Source organism: Danio rerio, chromosome 21 (genome assembly GCF_052040795.2).
Source record: "Danio rerio strain M-AB ecotype USA chromosome 21, GRCz13ab, whole genome shotgun sequence".
NCBI lineage: Eukaryota > Metazoa > Chordata > Actinopteri > Cypriniformes > Danionidae > Danio > Danio rerio.
The window spans coordinates 23752505-23775667 of NC_141041.1; the positions used below are offsets into that span (position 1 = coordinate 23752505).

Below are 23163 nucleotides of genomic sequence, written 5' to 3' on the forward strand. Positions count from 1 at the left end.
GTAGCTGCGCTGCCAGAAACTTGTAATATTGTCGGCTAGAAGGAGTCGTTCATAACGGAGATTCACAGAATCGCTCCCTCCGTCAGTATGAGAAGTGAAAGCAGCTGTGTGTTTCACGGATTAGATCAAATTTAATGTGTAATTCTCTGGTTCTGGATGGCCACAGTCCTCCAAATGGATACGGCTCATTGCATGGCCACTTTTACATTCTCTCATATAAGAGATACCTTCAGTTTCACTGAAGTATGTTTACATCCCTGCCAACACTCCTGTTTTTCCCGGGAGTCTACCGCCACCCTACGGTTTTGTTATATATATATATATATATATATATATATATATATATATATATATATATATATATATATATATATATATATATATATATATATATTTGCACAATGAAAATGTGCATCAAATTATGTAACATAAAGAATGTGTTCAAATTAAAATTGTTTAGATAAAAAAAATAAGCCAAATGACTTTCATGTCATAAGAAAATTAATAATATTCAGTTTGACCATCAAAATACTAAGTAAATATTTTCTCTTTTTCTAAAGTTTTTCTGTAATCCATTTATATCACAATTTGCTTAGACCGATCTATTAATGTAAAACATGACGTAACCGTGATTTTCCCTCACCGGTTCCATTTTTCCAGTCTCCTCATTGGCCGGACAGGCGAGTTCCACAAAGCGTGTATCCCAACTTGGTCACGTCATGTAGCCTGTAGTTGGCCATTTGCGAGAGTTCCACTAAACGTGCACTCTGATTGGCTGATGGGCGGGACCTATAGCGAATTTTGGAGAAGATAGGGGAAAGAGATGTATGAGTGATCGTTATTTTTTAAATGAGAAGATTTTATAATATATAGTTTCATAACTTCTTTAAAATAATACAAATTTCTTGCTTATGTGTGATTTTATTGTTGTGAGTTACATTGTCACAAGCTTGACATTTAATATATCATTGAAACTTTGCAAAATTGCTTAATCCTAATAACTGCAATAATAACAAAAGCATCCAGAACATGCTATTATTCTAAAATTCATTTATTATTTTTCAGTGTTTGCAGTATTTCTGTTTTTTTCTATTCATATAAAATAATTATGCAATTGTAAATTGTAGTCATTTGCCATCAGAGGAATAAATTACTTTTTTTAAACACTTTTTTTAAATTTTAAAATCACTTCAGGCATGAATTACTGTTAGAAGGTTTGGACATTAAAAGACACTTGACAATATCTAGTGGTGTAAAAATGTTTTCTGGTTTAAACGAACCAGATCAAAATGACCAGGGGTCTGTTCTTCGTACGTGGATTACGCAGTTAGCTGGATTTGGTTAGTGACGATTTGACATGATCCAGGATCGTTTCGTTCTTCAAAACTGATCTGAGAATTGTTGTCATAGCAACAGTTCTGGTAGCTCAAACCTGATCGGAAGCAGGTTTATTTCATATAAACAGGATTAATAATAATACTGAAAGTATGTACCGAACTCTGATATTTTCTTACAGTATAAAAGTAACATTTTAAACAATAACTCAATGAAAGCAAACAATTTTCAAAATGTTGACAAGACAAAGTTTAATGTAACATCTGGCAATTCTCTGACGAGGCCCCTGTCCCTGTACTTGTGTGTTTGTTGTTTTAGAGTCTACGATTTCAACCCATGGTTTCTAAAGCACGTCTCCATGGTTTCAAGGCGCCCGCTAAAAGTAGCCCGTTCTCACCATAGGCTGTAAAAAGTGATCACGCGCTGCGTAATATCACTCCGCCTGGTGCTGGAACAGCAGCAGCTAGGTTCTTGACGCCAGAGCGAGAGTAGTTCCTTTATCTTGAAAATAGTAATTTTTCATTGTCCGTCAGTTTTATTACAATTGTAAAACAGTTTACAGTTACAGTTTATTAGTTACGGTGTAACTACAGAATTCTTGACAATTAAAAAGGAAAATTGGTGGCTGGTGCGCAAGTGTCCTGGCCTCCTATTGGTGGAGAATCTCCTTACCTCATGTTGGCTCCAGGTGCGTCACTGTTGTCTTGAACATACTCATGCTTCGATGTGTAACTTACTGTACTTGCAAAAACCAGTACTGCTCTGCAACATCGACCGTGTGGGGAAACAACAGAGTAAGTCTGCGTTTTCCCTATTTTTTTTTCTTTATTTGTCATTTTGTTTTACTAGAGGCATAATATTGAGAGGATTAAAGATCGTAAAGGTGTGACATTTTAACAGCGTGTATGATTTCATGACGGACGTAACATTAAGCGAATACTCCTTTTTTATATTTATTGTGTATATGTGAAATTCATGCGTTGGCATCGACGTAGGTTTTGTGACGACGTCATTAAAGTTTACAGAAAACTAACAGGCTATGTGAAAGTGTTTTTCAGCCACTGATACATTTCCAGTGAACGAGTAATGTGCTGTACTTTCAACTGCACAAGGTTCTTTTTACAGCATCGTTTTTAATTCAAATATAATCAGTTATCAGACACGATGGCTCTGTAGTTAGCACTGTCGCCTCACAGCAAGAAGGTCGCTGGTTCGAGTCCTGGCTGGGCCAGTTGGCATTTCTGTGTGAAGTTTGCATGTTCTCCTCGTGTTTGTGTGGGTTTCCTTCGTGTGCACCGGTTTCCCCCACAGTCCAAACACATGCGCTATATGTGAATTAAATAAACTAAGTGTGTATGGATGTTTCCCAGTACTGGGTTGCAGCTGGAAGGCCATCTGCTGTGTAAAACATATGCTGGATAAATTGGCGGTTCATTCCGCTGAGGCGACCCCTGATGATTAAAGAGACTAAGCCGAAGGAAAATGAAAGAATAAATGTTCAAGCATAAAACGAGATGAAATGCCGTTTAAACACAAGCTCCATCAGGAGCAGCAGGTAGGGTTGCCACCCATCCCTTGAAATATGAAATCGTCCCGTATTTGAGAATGAAATTGCGCATCCCGTTTTGAATCAATACGGGACGGGTTTTGTCCCGTATTTTTATAATTTTTTAAAAGTAGCTTTTACGTGCAAATCATCCCACACGCATTTTCTGAATATGCCTCATTTCCTACTTTTGATTGGGTAATACATGATGTCATCGTTAGTTTGATTGGTCTTTGTCCAGTGAGGAGGGCAGATCTTCTAATGCCTAGTTCACACTAATGGATTTTAAGCCTGATTTGAGCCCGATTTGGAAGTTAACGAGCTCGCCGACAGATCGGGCTGTGATCGGGAAGAAATCTGCGGGTGCTCGGCGCTCGCCGCTCTTTATGTGTGAACTACTAAGCAACGCATCAACGAGGCTCGCTGACGCGTCGCCGACACCTCGCAGACGGAAATCCAACATTCAGCATGCTAAATATTCCAGAGCAGTCGGCTGACTCAACCCCACGTGTGGTCAGATGTAGTGACAAGCTGCAGCCAATGAGAGAGCATATCAGCATGGGCTGAATGCCTGTGTGTTCAGGAGCTCAGCAGAAACATCTGTGATTGGTCAGAATGGGCATCGACGCACTCGCTTCATTCTGCATTTGGAACATATTTACATTCAAAGCTATTATTGAGATATTAAAATAAGCTTTGATTGTCTGGCATCATATTTAATGACACCATTACCCTAAAAATAAAATATTTTTTTGGTAATACAGCCTATAAATATGTAGTTAAGATACTAAAACACTTAAAGGTCTTGGCTTTCAATTTCACTTTCAAACAGGAGCTATTTAACAGCACAGAATATGCTGTTTTGAAAGATATCTGAAGTAAATTGATGTTTTTGCCATCAGAAAGTTTTGTTTATGTTAGCAGGAAGTTGCCAGGCAAGAAAATGCACACATATTTAAAGTCACAGTGAAAAGTATCAGACATGCATGCAGTCATTTTGACCAATATGGTAATTTAAGGCAGAAATGCTCAGTTCTTTACTGTTTTGTAATAAAAAAAATAACAATGTCAGAAAGAAATACACTGATAGTTAGAAAACGGCAGGGTTTTATAAATATGTTAGTTTTATTTCAAAGAGTTATAAAAATACAAAAATTAAAAACTCTCTGTGTATCTATCCACTGGAACCTTGCAGATGAGTGATTAATCCGCTGATAAATCAGCTGATTTGACGATGTTTTTAAATGCTTTCTCCAAAGCTTGAAACGCTGTCAGTGATGTCATCAGCACACAAGCAGCCAATAGTGTTCAACTTTTTTCTGACGACTCCTCCCTCAAATTTTCATTGGCTGTGGTTTGGTAGCTTGAATGAGCTGATGGGGAATGAGATGTTGTCAGATCATGTAGTGTGTGACCACTCTCTTGTGGATCATTCACAGAGTGTTGCGTAGTGTGAACACCACAGAGATTAAAAGACACAAAGTCAAGTCATATAGTGTGAACAGCACAGCGATCTGCTGATGTTTAAAATCCTGTAGTGTAAACTAGGCTTAAGTAGAGTCTGTCAAGTCTTGACAGAGAGTAATGGCAGAAGATGCTTCTCCAGGTAACAATCCGCGTCTTAAAGTTTCAGAGTTTAAACACAAGCGACTGCAAAAGTACCACAGAGAGTGGGAGAAAATGGATATCTGGCTGCTGAGTGTTAGAAATTAACTGCACGATTTGTCGGAGAGCATTCTCTGTGGCCCGTGCGGTCTGTGGGACAACATGCCTCTGAAGAGCAGAATTCCTGCAATGACAGAACTTGCAAAAATCAAAGCAGTCAGACAGCTCTTCGTACCCCAAGTCTCTCCCGAAGCAGACATGGTAATGACAGTCATTTTGTTGTTGTAATTTTACTGTTTTCTACATTAAATAAAGAACAGTCTGTGAAAATAACAATAATAATATATGTATTTAATATTAACTGAGTAAAACAATGTCAACAACTGAAATCACAGTGAAGTGAATGGCTACAGTCAAACCTTATCTCAGAATTAGATAAGGCCTGGTTTTCACACACTGGGTCACAAATTGTCATTTGTAAAAATTCTGTGATGTAAGTGGATCATATTCCAGTGTAATATTATGATTTGTTTGTTAAGGTTAAGTCAGGTACATAAACATTAATTTAACACTTATAACATTTTATTTAATACATAAATAAACAACATAATGCCCATGTAAAGAAAATAAACTAGTAAATTGCAACTTTCCATATTTTAAAATTAGAAATAGGCTATATGAATACTTTACTACACTGTACAATTGAATGTCAATTGTTTATTGAACTTATATAATGTTAAACTGACTTAAAACAGCTTGCATAACTTATAAAATTAAGATAGAACATGATTAACTTAGTTCAGTAAGTTAAAATGACCTAAAACATATGCTGTCAGTACTACTGATCATGTAACTTTTTACAGTGTACCTAATGTTTATGTATGTGCTGTTTCCATGTTTGGATAGTTGTTACTGCAAATAATAACAAACATTTTAGCCAAAGTCTGTTATCAGTTCCACCCTTTAAAATTAGGTACATTAGTATTTTCTTCCCTTCTCTAGGTTACAGCAGCTGAGTTAACGCAATTGTCTATAAAACATGACACCAGTTATATCAATGCTGCAGAGTTGTAAAAGACAAAGACCGACTGCATCGGTTTACACAGATTTAAATAAAGACAGTTTATTTTAATGTTGTAGGAAAAAAGAATTATTAATTAATTTTTATTAGAAAATGTTTAGACTAACAACAGATTAATCGTTCTTTCTCTTATGTATGAGATCACATCTTGACCTGACACACTTCCCTTTTTTTACTGTGCTGCATACTTTTTAAGGAACTTGCTGACAAGAGGGAGATCTGCTGTTCAAAACAAAGTCTAGACATGTCACAAGTTGTCATAATGCTTGTAGAAGTTGTGAAATATATTAAAAATGCACATAATTGTTCAGTTCTGGTATGCAGAGAAGGGTTGCAGAAAGAGGAAGTATGTCTGGTGTTACAAGAGCCAAAGAATTGCAGAATGACTAAGTGACGTTACACCAAAACTCCACCTGTTAATATCTGTTGTGTATAAATGCTGGAGTCAGGAAATGTATGTTAGTTGCGAACCTCTTGAATGTAATTTTTGTATTGCATTGGGGTAATGTAACCCAGAGCTCTGTCATCGAATTTTTCGTTTGTATCTAATAAATTACTAATATTTTTGGCATTAAAAAAAACACTCTCCTGGGGTCTGTTCTTTGTACGTGGATTACGCAGTTAGCTGTATTTGGTTATTTGACATGATCAAGGGTCGTTTCTTTCTTCAAAACTGAACTGAGAGTTGCTAGCTCAAACCTGGTCGGAAGCAGGTTTAATTCATATAAACAGGATAAGATCGGCTCAGTTCAAGCAAAGATAATACATAAAGTATGTACCGAATTCTGATATTTTCTTACAGTATTAGTTATATACACTTGGGAAAATACTAAATTTTTAAAAATGATATAAAAGTTATAGTTATTAATAAAATAAAGTTATATATTAATAAAACTTAAGCTATCTGCCCCCTTGAAATGAAAGTACAAAGACTGCCACCTGGTGGGGCAAAGACAAAACTTATTGATATGAACTTTTTAGATCGCTTTAGTACAATTTGTGTATGATAATAGAAATGCACAATATGTGACTTTAAAAGCAATAACATATTTATGCAGTCATAAACATGTTTTGGCAGTTAATATGACAGTGATTTGACGCTGCTGTGCTGTCGGCCAATCGTTGCATTTCTGATCATTATTTCGAGGATCGATAGATCTGTCCTTTACAAACACACACAGCGATCTCAGATCAGTTCATCCAGACATTCTAATCTGATTCACAAATTTGTTTGAAGAACCAAATTAGCCAGAGATCAGTTCATTCATTTACTCATTTTCTTGTAGGCTTAGTCCCTTTATTAATCCGGGGTCGCCACAGCGGAATGAACCGCCAACTTATCCAACAAGTTTTTATGCAACGGATGCCCTTCCAGCCGCAACCCATCTTTGGGAAACATCCACACACACTCATCCGCTACGGACAATTTAGCCTACCCAATTCACCTGTACCAAGTCTTTGGACTGTGGGGGAAAACCGGAGCTCCCGGAGGAAACCCACACGAAGGCAGGGAGAACATGCAAACTCCACACAGAAACACCAATTGAACCAGCGACCTTTTTGCTGTGAGGCGACAGCACTACCTACTGCGCCACTGCCTCGCCCAGAGATCAGTTATCAATATCAAAAGATCCAGGATCTGCCAAATCATCTTAGATCATTTAAGCGAGGTACGAAGAACAGACCCCAGGGGGCCAAATCAACCAAAACAACACCCATTCTTGTCTTAGGACATTTTATTGAGCAAATTTTTTAATAACAGTAAGTTCATGACATGTTAAATATATAGTGTAATCTGCTGGTTTTAAACATACAGAATAATATGGAACAACCATAACATTACCTTTAAGTCTTGGGTATACTTGATTAACTTAGTTGATTTGGACATATTTGATTTGATATTTGATTTAGACATATTTGATGAACTTTTTAATACCTACATCAAATGTTGACCAATGAAGGTACATTTATGTTGCATACAAATGCATTCAACAGACTTATATGACAGTGCATTGCTGTAGAGGACAAATAAAAGATGAGACTGACAGGTGTTAAGAAAGAGTAGTTCATTTTGTTTAACCTGCAAACTTATCTAAACAAGGTAAACTTTCAGAAAACACGGAAACATTATAATGCGCACGCTTGTGAATGTAACCCGCGGTTGTCCTCAATAGTCCTTCTTTGCTCAACTCTGCTAAAAAACACACCCCAGGAGAAGATGTCATCTGGAGCCCGCAAAGGCACCATCTTCCGTGCATCCAAGACCCCTCTGGAGTGCAGCTGTACACCCAGACAGGAAGTGTTACAAAGAGAGGACTCACTCCATGTATACCGCTGCAACGTAGGTGCACAAACCTGCAGTCCTTCCACAACCACAATAAATGCTTCATACCTGGTAAGATGACTAGTGCTGGGTTAAAATATACTGTAGGTTATGTAATTTTAAAACTCTTGACCTTTCCTTTATCTTCAGAATACAAAACTAAGATATTTTAGATGAAATCTGAGAGCTCTCTCATTCTTCATTATAGGAAACGGTCAAAATAAAATATCCTCAAAACTCCATTCCTTCAATAATTCAATCTGAATATTATTAGGTTACAAAAATAATTTTGTGTGCTCATAAAACCAAAAATAAGGACGTCATTTACCCTACATTGACACTAAGGAGAAGAATCTGTTAAATAAATAAAAAAGTCATTCATTATAAATATAATTTGTTTTATTTATACACAAAAGTATTTTCTAAGCTTAATAATATTCCAATTGATCTACTGAAGTCTTACGGTCTGTTTTTAGGGGCATTTTTCTGCATTTAGGGTTAAGGTTAGGGGTCAAGACCATTGTGGTCTAAGGAGGATGAGAGAACTTTCAGATTTAATCCAAAATATCTTAGTTTGTCTTCTGAAGATGTAGGTCTCAGGGGTTTTGGAGGGTGATTAAAAACTGACTTTTCATTTTTGGGTGAACTAACAATTTTACGAAATGATATAAATTCAGAAAATCTCTGAATCTGTTCATAATATGAATTGTTTTCTTCAGAGGATGTGAATGGTGGAAGTACAGTCTGATATTTGGAAATATTTCATATTTAAAAGCAGTGACAGCAAAGATGAGGTCTACAAAACCAGCCATTGTGATTCATTGTCAGCTTAAATGAAAAATTGATCCCTTACTGAAATTGAAACCAAAACCATATACTTAGGTTCAGAAGCAAATCACCATACTGGTCACAATTTCCAGCCTTAATGTTTATGCACATCCACTTTTAGGTGTTTTTAAGTTGCTTGTAAATGCATATTGGTTATGCTTACTTTCAGGAAAGAGTGCTAACCTAGAGAACTTTCTGGCTTTTCTGCTGGAAAGTTTGGAGCGGTGGAATGAGGAGCCCATCATCAATAAGAAGATGCTTTCTGTCTAGTGTGACATTTTTACTACAAGTCATTTCAGAACTACAGGTGAGCAGTATTTAGATTCAGTCCATCTTATTTATTGCTATTTTAAATTGATACAGGAACTATTGGAAGGCGCTAGAATAGGCAATGGATGAGGATGTGTCCTTACCTCAGGTCAGCCTGGAACTAGATAGACGGCTTCTCTCTTTCACCAACACTGTCATAACAAGGACAAAATCCATCAGTGGCATTCACCATCTCTGCAAATGACAGAAATCCTTCATGGTAAATAGTTAGATTCTGTAAATATTTCCTGTTGCACTTGTTTATGGTCTAGAATTTTCACTTCACAAAGGCCAGTCCTAAATTATTCTTTATCTATTTTCTATCTAAAAGTGCCTTGTTCTTAATTGCATTCATTGCATTCATTCATTTTATACTTTTAATAAATGTCCTGTTAACAGTTCTAAATAATTGTCGGTTTTGAAAATTGACTTCCCTTTTATAAAAGTGACAGATTCATAAAACAGTCCTGCATAATGGAAAAAAGGTTTGGCACGGTCATGGAAATATTCAGAAATTAATCATTTCAGAATTGTATTTTTTACTTTTATAAATGTCATAAAAAACAACACTTTAGCTTGAATATAAATCACAAAAACGGGCCCAAATTGTCCTTTATTGTTATAATTATGTTTTATAAAAGAAATAGTTCCTTGTTTTTGTAAATTAATGCAATAGGTAACATAAAAGGTCTCACATATTTTCTGTTCTGTATTCACAAGAGTTTAAATTAAGTATTTTAACAAACTATTATATGCATTTTAAATGAACTTGATTATAAAAGCATGTACAAAATATCATTTCATTAACTGAAGATTTCCCTAATAAACGTATTATTCTGTTTTATTGAATAGTTCACACTCAAAACTATATATAAAAAATACAATATAAAATACATGAAATTAAAGCAAATAGAAGGATACAAATTTTTTAGAACTATTTACAGCAAATACAAACCTGATGACAAAAGTCAAAAATGACTTCATAATAATAAGAATAAGAGTTTGCCAAAGCGCCAGTGCTTTCCCTTATATGTGTTGCAAAATAAATTTCTGAGTCCTGAGTGTCCATCATCTCCACATTTTGGCAGGTTAGTACAGGACATTCCAATTCCACTCCAAGAAAGTGAATGTCCCTCACAAGTTTCAAGTAGTGAGTCTGAAGAAAATTGATTAGCACTGGCTTTTCACATTCAAAAATCCAGGCCGATCTTCCCTTGTGCAACCATTTACCTGAGAGCAAGTGAAATATTGACCAGTTTGATTTCAGAGACCTGCTTTAACTTTCCACAAACTATTATGGCTTTACAAAATGGACTCCTGTTATCTCCACAAAACATGGAGAAGATTTGGAAAAAAGGAAGAATTTACTACAGAGTCTTGAGCCCAATTTATTTTCCTGAGTGAGTGTTGTGGCTCTAGAATGTGAAATGTCTGTTCACAGTTTTTGCAGGCCTTAACAAGACTGATGACGACAAAGAGACCTTCATGCACGACAACGCAACAGTGAGGCAACTAGATCCAAAGAGAGATCACCATTTACAGAATTGTTTTACTCTATTACTTCAAACAGTTCTTGACATTTGTTTGTTATGGCCTATAAGCGGTTTGATAACCTTTTTAAATGTCTGATACTAAGAACAAATGTTTAATGATAGACCCTTTTCACATTTTTAGGTTTCTCAGCAGTAGAAGTTAACTTAAAGAGCAGTGATCAGAAGAATAACACAAAATACATTTCTGCATTTCAAATTGCTCAACTCAGAAAAGGAAAACTCTACGATAGTGGTTTTATGACTTTTAAGAAAGGGAAAAAAACTATATGAGACTGATAATGGCAGCCAGAAGAGAGAACAATGTCAAACATACTGTGCCGCCCATAGACCCTGCATTACAAACACCTTACAAAAGTCTCAGTTTATTTCAAACTGATGCAAAAGATCATTCATAAAGTATAGCTTCATGAATCTTCGTACTGAATACTTCATACAAAAAAATCTAAATATTAAAAACTTGAGGATTGAAGATCCTGATGACCACTGTCTTGTGAAAAGGGTCTATAATATGCAAGACTTACTTGAATCTGTTTTCATAGCATAACTAACCTTACCTAACAAAGAATTTTGAAATTTTACCTGTTACTTGTTTGCCTGAGCAACAAGGATGGTATTGTGTTTTTGTTTCTCTGTGGAAATAAAACATACACTTTTTCAATGGCCATATAAATCAATAGGTAAAATAATACAGAAACATAAGGATGTACGCCACTCTTTTTTTCTTTTGGGAATGTATTTTTCCTTTTTATGTTAATAGTGTAACCCACCAGTCCTACTGCACCCAACCCAGTCTGAGCTGGGATCCACCCAGCGATTATGCCTGGCAGTCGGTTGCTCTTACAAGGGAGCTAAAGACCATGGCCTTTAGCATCTGTCACTAGAGCACCTGAGGTCAGAGGAGTGAGGTTTACCAACACAGGTTCCTAAACCTCAATCCTATCCTGGATGAGCGCCCTCGTATAACCCACCAGTCCTAATGCACCCAACCCGGTCTGAGCTGGGATCGAACCGGCGATTCTTTTCATGGGAGTCGGTTGCTCTTACTAGGAGGCTAAAGACCATGGCCTTTAGCATCACCAGAGCAACTTTTGAGGTCAGAGGAGTGAGGTTTCCCTGCACAGCACTTCACTAGCTGGCCTTTGGTACAATAGCAAAGGCCCTTTATTTATTACCTTAAAACAAAAAGGCCTTTAATGCGATTTCACAAACCACATGCTATCTTAAGAACAAAAATAGATCTATTTTAGACTATAAAGTGAGTGGATTCTTTCCATTTTATTTTGTTAAGAACGGAAGTGTTGCTTCACTTTGTTTTTGTACACTCCTCATCTCCTCCATCCATTGCTCTACAGTTTTCCCAGAAGTTCTAGCACAAAAGTGGACCCCGCGAAACTGGCTGTGCCCAAACTCTTTTGTTTTCGGGTTGCCGCACTTTTTACAAAGATACTGTTCGAAGAGCCGCTTGAGAGGTAAACCTCGCTGGGCAGCTTCTTCCTCTGCCTTCCTCCGGCGCCAAGCAGTGGTCCTGGGCACTTTCGAACAAGCAGGTCTGGTGGTGAGAACTCTTTGCTCTGTCTGTAATGGCACAGCATTAGCTGGACTGGGAACCCCGATCACTACTTTAATCACATCACCTGCAGGTCCATAATGAACAGGATTTGTAATGTTGTGTGGTAGAGGAAGTAAAGCCTCAGAAGTCTTCATGCTGTCAAGCCACTGGTGCAAAACCGACTGCTCCTTGGTACTGTACCTATTTATAAAGAAAGATGACAGTCTTTTTATAAGAATGCAAATACAGTTAATGTGTTTAGTAAGTAAGTGCATGAAGTATTGGCGCACCACTGGCTCAGTGTCCTCTGGTTTATTTCCAGCAGCTGTATCCGTGTACGAGATGAGATGGCAGGGCTGTCCTGGACGATGTTGCGGATCATGCTGTAGTCTCGAAGGATGGCCGTCCACCTGCTCACCCGCACACCAGCAACCGTCTGATCCACAGGGTGGATGTGTGACAGAGCCAGGCAGACAGCTGCAACAAGTCGGCTGAGAGAGACGAAGTAGAGTTTCAAATTAGAGCCTACATATTCCTACATTTCGAGGTCACTAATTAATCCTGTTTGAAGCTATTCTAGAAATTCGAAAGACGAGAAATAAAATATATCAGAAAAGAACGCGAATAATAAAATATCTGTAAACCTCACAGCTACCTGATAGTAAATATGTGATGCAATATATTAACAAGCATACAATTAGTCAATTCCAAGAGTGAAAGAAATGGGATACTCAATTCAACAACGAGAACAGGAAGCTCAAATTCTATCACCGTTTGCCAGGGCTGTGGTTAAAGATAATGTTATAAAATATTCCATTTCTTGCACAGGACAAATGTTTTGGTCTAAAAGACCTCAAAATATCATCAAGAGCCAGGGGTATTAAAATAGACTTTCCTGTTGGGTTGTTTTATTATTTTGCCTCTCATGTTTTTTACACTAGTGCTTTTTCCTTTTAAAATGACATTTTAGCTCCTTGTCCATACTGCAGTTTTTACTGTGCTTCAGATAAAATGAGTATAGTCAAGACACTACAGCCTAAAACACATTATACATAACCATTCACGATCATTGGGCATGCACATATTTTGGCAGCATCTGTACCTACAGTCTACCGGTTGCCAAAACAAACCTTATTTGTTTTAAAACTAAAACACAGTGCAAATAACACCTCAAAGTGCCGTATGTTGTTGACTTTTTATGACTTTTATCATGGCTCACCAATGATAAAGGTTTCAGCTGAATGAAAAAAAAAAGTCAGTTACATCTTGTTTAGCTCGATGTTAATTAAACGAACATCTTTTTTCGGGAAAATACTCTCTTGAAAGAAGAATTGCTAAAAATTAGATTTTTAGGTGATAATATATCATAACAACTGGGAAAATCAAGTAAAGGAAGGATTGTTGTCTAACACACTCACTTCTTTAGACCATTGGTGCATGGAGTCACAAAGGCATCAGTGTGGCGGTTGCTGAAGTGCAGTCCATCTTCTGGATGAACGGGGAGGACGACTCCACCTTTATCATAATCTGACAGCTTATCCCATAGAGCAACAATCTCCTCCACCTTTCGCTGTGTGATAAATCCATGACTTCTAAGCTCAACCAGACTGTTAGCCAGGTTAATAACATGATTATAACCTGGAACACCATCAGGCCCAATGCCCTTTTCCTAAGGAAAAAAAAAACAATTACCCATTTTAAGTCTTAGAAACTTAAATGAGAGCACACACATTGTTGAAAGAGGAAAATATATATTATAAAGGCAATATAAAGCTTCAAGAGGTAAGAAATGTAATAACACTTATGAATTTGGGAGAATTTTATACAAAGTTTTTTTTTTTTTTACATTTTGTTACTTGTTGCTTTCTCTGTAAATCAATCCTTTGCCCTCATTCCTAGCATAATTCTGTACTACTTAAGTAGATTAGCATCTAATTATATATTTAAATAAAGATATTTCAGTCCTCTGGATATGAGTTTATTTTATTTGTTTGTTTTATCTGATTTACTGCACAGGTGATGAGTAAATTTCTTATTTATTTTAAATGGACGCTGAATAAATAAGCTTTCCTTTGCTGTATGGTTTGTTAGGATAGGCCATGATTCAACATGCACCAATAAAGATTATATACATATGTGTTCAAATAGGTTAATGTTTTATATAAAAATCGGATACAAACAACACCACACTAATACAAAATCCAGGAGAATATGAGTACCCTGCCATGTAATCGCTGTAATGAAATCTCCGACTCGTTTCGCAATAATCCATGTCTTTACTGCCATTTGGGCAGAATAAACAACCGTAATGGGAACATCGAGATGCGCAGCAGCATTGAATGTTTGTTGATGGTACGTTCATCAACAGAACAAAAATGAAATGCAATCCTTACGACAAAGCTAGATGGTTATTATTGTGGAGCACTGTTTTCCCCTTACAAAGGTAAATAAACAATACTGTAGACTATTCATCCATGTTTTGTTTGCTTTCGTCTGTTATTTCGTGGTGTCTGGTAGATACATCATTATTTGCATGGCGAAAAACTATAGTAATTTTTAATAAACATGTTATTGAACCACATAGTAAAGTATATAATGTGTACAACTCTTTGTTAATGAATGCTGCCGAATACTCCAGCATAGTAAACTGATTAACTGTAATAAATACTGTAACATTAGTGTAAACTGAGGTGCATTGTGGTTATAGCGTTGAAAACTGAAGCCTATTGAATAATTTGTTTATTACTACAGTTGTGTTGTACCACATCAACAATAAAATTACTATGACAGTTTAATTTAAGTAATTATCTATAGTATGCTTCCAAACACTATAGTATTTACTATAGTATTTTTCATGTAACGACGTAATTATACAATATGTACCGCATCGATGACAGGCAAATATTTTAGTTCAGTAGGCCCTCGGCCCTCTTCATGATAAAAGGATCATGCCCAACATACAGTATCTGGTTATTTTCTATGCTATGTATATCTCCTTTGAAATATGGTATAAAAATTGGAAAAATACAGACTTTCACAATATGTATCTCATTCAGTTTTTTACTTCCTGCCCTCCTCTGAATTTCATCACTAGAACCACGTGATTAAAAAACAACCTATTACTAATCAAACATTGGGTTTTGATATATTTACAACAGAAATTGTTCAAAACATCTTAATGGAAAAAGATTTTACCTAATATTTTAACGTTTTCTGCCATAAAAGTAAAATAGATCATTTTGACCCATAAAATGCTATTGCCAAAAACATACCCATGCCACATAAGACTGTTTTTGTGGTCCAGGGTCACATCTGACAGTTGGCAAGTGCTAATTTTAGCAATATTACTATCTTTGATTTATTAATTTTTTTACACGTAACAGCACTCACCTCCTCCTCTTCCTCATTCTCCTGTAAAAAGCTCCGTGGCATGAACTGGTCCTCAGGGATGGGCTCATCTTTTATGGGCCCAGATGTGGAAGACACGATTGGATCCGGCTGGGATGTGGGGGTGCCGGAGGAAGTGGACTGCAGAAGTACTGCCTGACACTGACCATGGTGAAGTGGTTTAAGGCTGAGCTCCAGGAACTTTGGTGATCTGAGGTGATCGATGTCTGAATCATCATCTTCCAGGTCTCCCTCTATCTGTCCATCACTCTCGTCTGGAGCATCGGGATCCATGAAATCATCCACCTCCAACACCCTGCTGGTCTGAGAGTACAGATACTCCACCCCCATGAGCTCACCTGAAAAACAGTATGACTAAATATCTTCTACAGTTCACAGAGGTCCACTTTTAATGTTATGAAGGTTTTATTACATCAAATGAAAATTTTATGCAATAAGCCATTTTCAGTCCTGCTTTAATGCCTCTTGAAATTACACAGACTGAAAAAATGTGGGGGATTGTAGACTCTAGATTAAACCCAATTCCTCGAGAGCTGCAGCTCTGTGTAGTTTAGCTCCAACCACCTCAAACTCACACCTCTAGTAGTCTTGAACCCCTTCGTCTATTTGGATCAGCTGTGTTAGATTAGGGTTGGAGCAAAACTGTGCAGAGCTGAGGCTCTCTAGGAATCGAGTTTAAGACCTATGCTCTAGATTAGAGATGCCCAAAGTAGGGTCCGCGGGCCAAAATTGGCCCTTGGTAACCTTAGATTTGGCCCACCATTCCATCTGAGAAGAGATTTAGAATGATGGGAAGGTTTGGGGCGAATGTCTTTAACAGAGATCATGATTTATAATTTAACGTAACCTTTTGTTTGCATGTTTAATTGCTGAACTACAAAAAAAAAGACAACTAAAATGAAATGTTTTAGTTGAATGTTGTTTGTGAAGCAGATGTTTAAAAATGTAAATACTGTCACATGAAGATAAAGGACAATGCACAGGGTGGTGAAGCTTGACTCGTGTATTCAGTGTTGAACACCATTGTGTTATGTGTTTGTGTTTTTTTTGTAAGAATTTCACTGTAAAAGTGTAACAAAATTTATAATTATTAATACAATTAAAGTATTTTTCCTTTATATTTTTAAACATTAATACATTAGGAAATTACCATTGTAGCTATAATGGTACTGTATATTTACCTTCGGCCCACCACCCTGAATCAAGTTTGGGTTTTTGCCCTTCATAAGAAAAGTTTGGGCATCTCTGTTCTAGATCAAACAACTGGTATGGTATGATTAGCTTACAGTATGCATATTAAAACTTTTTGAAAGTTTGAAAGGACTGCTGTGCCCACAATGTAAACTTCTGAATGTATGTTTGACAGCACACATCCTTCATTGACCAATGCTTCTGTGATTTAGCTTAAAATACCTATACACTCAGTACATATCAAACTATGTTAATAACAGACAAAAGCAGAAGCAAACATATTAATGTCTAATCCAATGCAGTTGGCAGAATATTGTATTTTACTTTCATTCTTTCTAAAAATCCAGCACCAAATTGTGCCTTGTTAGTAAACCAGTCTGCATTAATATGAAGTGAAAAAAGGACTAAGGTACTGACGCATCTTGAAGTTCATTAAATATAAAGGTTTTTGACAAACATGGTCAAAAAATAGGTATGGCACTGCTTCTTCTTACCTATGTTTGTATCTCTTGTTATTCATCTACAGCAGGGACGTTTAGTTCCAAACCTGCTTCAACACACTTATCTGTAGGTTTCAAACAAGCCTGAAGGTCTCAATTAGTTTAATCAGGTGTGTTAAATTAGGGTTGGAACTAAACTGTGCAGAGCTGCAGCCCTCCAGCAACTGAGTTTGACAACTGCGATCTACAGCATGTATGAACTGCGATCTGGTGGGTGGAGCTAAACAGGTGCTGATCTACTGCATATGCGGGGTTTAGACATTTTACATAATAAAGTGGCACATTCCACAACCTGTCCTTTAGGCAGATTTTCCAGGGGTGTCCAAACCCGGTCCTGGAGGGCCAGTGTCATGTAGATTTTAGCTCCAACTTGCCTCAACACACCTGCAATGATGTTTCTAGAAAGCCTAGTAAGAGCTTGATTAGCTAGCCCAGGTGTGTCTGATTAGGGTTGGAGCTAAACTGTGCAGAACACCGGCCCTCCAGGACCGAGTTTGGACATGCCTGTTTCAGACTAATCAAAAAATTGAGACCTGAAACTGTACAGTAAGAACTGAGATTCTAAACAATACAATGACATTCAAGAGTTCACACTTAGCTGATGATTAATAAAAAGGCATGTTTGGCATGCAGTCCTGGGAGAGAGCCCTGAGCTCAGAAGATCCCCAAGCCCAGGACTCCCTTCCATTTCATAGGGCGAGAAGGGAGTCAGTGCTCAGGTAGGTCTCGAGTACTGGAATTTATTCCTTCTGCATGTTCTTTGATTATTAGAGTTTGTGCATTGACAGCTTAGTACTAAATGCGCATATACGATGCCAATTTGGTTTAATCAATACACTTATACCGCATGTCTTTGGACTGTGGGAGGAAACCGGAGTACCTGGGGGAAACCCACCCGAGCAAGGGAAGAACATGTACACTCCACATAGAAACACCAACTAGCCCACCTCGAACAGGTGACATTCTTGTTGTGAAGCAACAGTGCTAACCACTGAGCTGCTGTGCCGCCCTGTCCTGGATTAATCCAGGAAAAGGGGGGGAGTAGGAGTGGATAGGGGATTCTTTAAGACGAAGAGAACTAAGGTAAGAAACTCTGGTTATTTATAGTAAGTTTGGATTCATCTGATTGGTAAACCATGTGATAGCTAATATAGGACCAGCAGTGGTCAATCATGTAATTAGTCTATAAATAAACTTCACTTCAAGGGAATCTAAGGAATTTAGATTTCTCAGTTCCATCCTAGATTTTTATATAGCACTAAATATAAAATGCACAGTAAATGAAAGTTTAGACAGTTTCAATGTGACCTTCATGCAACACATCAAACTGCAGAGAAGCATTGGATGAAACACCTATGTAAAAACAAGAAGCACGTTTCTTGCATTACCAGTGTACTCTTCTGGGCTGTTGTGATCCTCAACTAGTTTACAGCCTAGCAGCTTTTGGCTCATATGGTTAGCATAGCGCTGCAGTGGAGTGACTTCCTCAGCAGCAGCAGATCTGGACTTGTTCCACTGTACTATTCCATCCACCAAGTAAATATGGAAGTGCAAGTCATTTGCACTTATACCTAAAAAAATAAAAAAAACCTACTTATAAAATCATTTGAATTCACATTGACACAATTCACACATTATTTACGTGACAAACCTGGAATGAAATGGTTCAGATGTTTGTGAAATAACTCTACTGATCCGACACCACGTGCACAGTTGTATATGGGCAGACTGAGCCCTCCTCTGGTCACCTCTTTAACCTTCTTGTAAAGCTGTATACCTGGAGGATCCTGAATGCACGAAAGATGACATTGTTGAGCTCGCCAGATTTCCTCCATCTTCTCTCGCTCCATCAGTTTGTTTCCCATGAAGTCTGTAGCTTCTATGAACTCCTTCAACAGTTGTTCAATGAGCTGCCTGGTCACTTGAGCTCCTCGTGTTTGGTGTCGACAGTGTCTTATTAACTCTTCAGCAGTGGGCTTGTTGGATACTTTGCCATCTGTAGATTGACACATCTCCTGTCGCTTGGCTTCATGGAGTCTTTTAACATCTCCAACGTCCCATTCAAAGATACAGGAGAATAGCCGTCCCATGAAGGTGCCATAGAGTGGGTGGTTTTCTGAGTTGATGCCTGCTGAAATATGCTGCATGAACTGCCACGCATCCAGCCTGATGATGAGCCGGTCCCACTCGGTGAACATGGCTGCTGTTTTTCCTTTGTTCGTGGTGGAACAGCAATCACGGTTTACATAGAGGAGTTGTGGAGGAGGTTTTCCGGCTCGCTGGTATCGCTCCATCAAGCCAGAGCACATAGGATGCAAGTCCTCACCTTCGGTTTGGGTCAGTACACACATTAGGACCTGCTCGTTTTCATTTCCTACAGTTGTGGTCCACACAGCTGAATCCTGTTTCTTGGTGACCTATTGATGAATGAAAGAATAATGTAAATGCTATAAAACTGAATGAGTGATTCGAACTGACTGCACTAAAATCTGCGTGACCTGTAAATAAGAGTTATTTCAGTTTGTTGATGTACTTCCAAATGAAACTGAATATTGAGTGGGGGCAGAAAAAGCAGGGCGTAAAGAATGCTGGGTGGCTTTGTTTTGTGCGTCATTCCCTCATAGCAAACTACTGGTAAGAGATGCATGGTTAAGGATGCTAAGAAACCCCAGAAATGTCATCACTCCAAATGTGAAGGAATTCTCAGATTTTTATTCACGTTTAACAAAACAAACATTTATTTTCAGTGGAATAACTTGCATGGATTAATTATTTATCTTAATAACAACAATGTAAGATAGCAAAATGAACACTGGCTTTCACACAGACTTTAAACCTGGTGGTGTCTGCTCACCTTCCTGACGGAAGTCATCTTCAGGATGGAGCCGTAAACTGAAGTGACTCTGGCTTTCAACTCTCCGAGCCGTGTGAGTGCATCTTTTGCATAGACTGCCAAAAGCATTGATGACGGTGGCACTGGTACCATCTGCGGCACTTTGACCATCACACCACTGAGATCTTGAAATTTCTGCAGTACAGAGAGGTACTCGGCAGCTTGAGCCACCCACCGCTCTTTGTGCCGAACACAAAGATGGCGGTACAGTGCCACTGCACTCTTCCCTGGTGTCTGACACTGCATCATCCGAACCAGCTCCTTATCACATGACAACCTTTCAACAAAACACACACAACTATAAATGAACCACTCAGCTTTTAACTGAGTATTACAATGAAATAAAAAACGCATAGTTTATCCAAAAGTACACTTTTGTCCTCATACATTCACTCTCCACTTGCCTCATGCCTATTTGCGTTTCTTTCTTCTGCTAAACACAAGATCATTTCTTTTGAAGAAAGTTAAAAACCAGTAACCATTAACTTCCATAATATTTTTTCAACAATGGATGTCTGACTGCCGTTTTCCAACATTCTTCAAAACATCTTCTTTTGTGTTCAACGAAAAAAAAAAAACTTATCAAGGTTTGGAACAACTCAAGGGTGAGTAATTTTTTTTTTTTTTTTGAGTGATCTATAACTTTTATTGGTAAACAATACTGAAAACTCCTATATATTTTGTGATTTGTACTTTCAGAGCTTTATCTCTGCTATGTCAGGTTTTGCTACTGAAAATGTAACTCTACAGTTGTAGAATAATAATAATTGCATAACAAATATTAATTAATTTTTTAAAAATCGATTAAATAACATGAGTACTGGCAGCTATTTGTTTGATAATTTACAGTAAGCCATTAAAAATGTAAATTCAAGTCAGTTTGTTAAATGTTTCAGAATCAAAGCAGAAATCAAGGCCCCATAATGCAATTTGAAAGTAAAAATAAACAAAAAATACCCATGAATCACAAAATACGTTCAATTGTATAGTTTTAACAGTAAACTCAGCTAACCTGTTGGTTAGGACTGCTGGGAATTTATCACAATGGATGGGATCCAACTGATCCATAATATCTTGCGACCAGCCCGCCACCTTCTTCCTACAGGAACAGCACTCCAAATACTCTGTGACCATGAAATACCAGCCGCTGATGTCCAAAACCTTTCTGACGGTGTTGTGCAGTCCGCAAGGCTTCAAATGATTCCCGAGACGGCGGCAGTTTGGTTTTGTGCAACACAGTTTGTATGCCCACATGCGACATGGCATCCATAAGAACAGCCTGCTGTGGAAGAACGGCTCAGGAGAAGGAGGAGGCTGTGAATATTTTGACGGGGGTCCAGGATTCGACCACCACAGCTGGAGAGGTTCAGTCAACATCAGCTTTCCAGATGCATCTCTGCGGAACAGAGCCTTACTGACCCAGAGTTGCTGCTCTTTCGGCAAGGTATGCTTCCAGCCTTCAGGTAGTAAAAGCTGGAGAAAGAGAGAGAGAGAGAGAGAGAGAGCGAGTGAGAAAGAGCGAGAGAGAGAGAGAGAGAGAGAGAGAGAGAGAGAGAGAGAGAGAGAGAAAGAGAGAGAGAGAATACTGTTCATTTTATACTATCATTCAATGAGGGCCACAATCGGGATTTGACTTACATCTTCATAGGGATCAGGCAGCTTTTTGTTTGCTTGTGTTTTCTGTTCATCCATTTGTGATGAGGACATGGATGTCTAGTTTGCTCAATCTAGCAGCATTCAAGAACAAAATTCAACAACAACAAAAAAAAAAATCACATCTGAATCAGATAACAGAGATCCATAAACCAATCCTTCTGTGCCAATTAAGAGAGACATTATAAATGTGCAGGGTGGGGAGGCTCGAGGTCCAGAAATGAGAACCACTGCAATAAGCAATCATTCAAAATTTGAATAAAAACTAAGTAAATACAATAATTCTAAAGTAACACTGAGCCTCTGTTATGACTGTGTTGAACATTTCAATTTCAAAACCATGGCAGACATGATTACGCAAAACAGAACATTTCTGTCATAACTTATTCACCCGCAAAACTGAATGCCAGTGCTATCAATATTTAGGGATTTCTGCTAAAGTAAGCTACTTGTAAACTGCAGTTTAAATATTTTCCCTGTGGCTTTAAGGTATGTGATATTGCATGAGCTGACTGAAATGCATGTATTGATATTTTATTTTCTACTGATTATAAAGCTGTGCTAGATTATGAGTGTTTTTTGTGGAAACTTTGAGTTTCCTTTATGATATTTTGAGTTTTAATTTTTTGGAAAAGGTCACTGGGCTTGTTTTGGGCTATTTTTAATTAACCTTTGAGCTGGTTTTGACACAGACCTGGCAACCATGTGTTTATCACACACACAGACATTTTCAAAATGTTCCCTTACAGAAAAACCACATGAGCGTGATCACATTTTTTCACATGAAAGTTTCAAAACCACGTTTCATATGTGTTTCACGTGTGTTCCACATGTGATTTTAACATGTGATGGAACATGTGAAGCTCATGTGACTCTCATGACGTTTTTGTAAGTTTTTTATATGCATAAACACATATTCAAAGAGGTCAAATGCTGTAGGTGGTTTTACAGCCCTGTTTGGCAGGCTATAGATCTGGGCTTTCTGCAAGCCGGTCAAGTTCATCCACATTAGTCTCAGTAAATATTTCCATATGGGCCTCACTTTGTGTACAAAGACATTGTCATGCTGGAACAGAAAGAAGTCTTTCTAAACTATTGCAGCTAAGTTAGGAGCACAGAATTCTCTGGAGTGGCATTGTATAGAACAGAACTGAGATTACTAGAATTACTGGAATGGCCAAACCTGATTTTTATTTACTCTCAACAAATGCACATTATAACTGCTTAAGGCCTGTTAATACAGTTTGCATACTTTAAAAGCACAACTAAAACAATACCGATATAGTTAAAGTAAGTTACAGTTTACAAATGCACCGCACATTGTATTATTTAACGTTAAACTAATAAACAAACGAGTCTTGCTCATTTATTAACAGTTCATTAGTTATT

The 23163-nt window shown here is 37.6% G+C and overlaps 2 protein-coding genes across 9 annotated transcripts in view; both read right to left on the reverse strand.

Annotated features, from left to right (window-relative positions):
* The window catches only part of LOC147838831 (odorant receptor 131-2-like), a 1093102-nt gene that overhangs the window by 814553 nt on the left and 255386 nt on the right, over positions 1-23163 (reverse strand). The window lies entirely within an intron of this gene.
* Positions 9851-23163, reverse strand: part of si:ch73-112l6.1 — a 37856-nt gene continuing 24543 nt past the window's right edge. For 5 of the 7 annotated variants that reach the window (XM_087301195.1, XM_087301197.1, XM_087301194.1 and 2 more), the window contains 9 exons: positions 21760-21848; positions 21134-21594; positions 20083-20398; positions 18880-19645; positions 18617-18799; positions 15520-15875; positions 13548-13798; positions 12420-12620; positions 9851-12330 (listed from right to left, as the gene is read on the reverse strand). In XM_087301195.1, coding sequence (XP_087157321.1) covers positions 11856-12330; positions 12420-12620; positions 13548-13798; positions 15520-15875; positions 18617-18799; positions 18880-19645; positions 20083-20398; positions 21134-21594; positions 21760-21828 — 3078 coding nt within the window. In that variant the 5' untranslated portion in view covers positions 21829-21848 and the 3' untranslated portion in view covers positions 9851-11855. The remainder of the gene's footprint in view (positions 12331-12419; positions 12621-13547; positions 13799-15519; positions 15876-18616; positions 18800-18879; positions 19646-20082; positions 20399-21133; positions 21595-21759; positions 21849-23163) is intronic. The other 2 variants (XR_015520284.1, XR_015520283.1) reach the window with 1 other exon arrangement.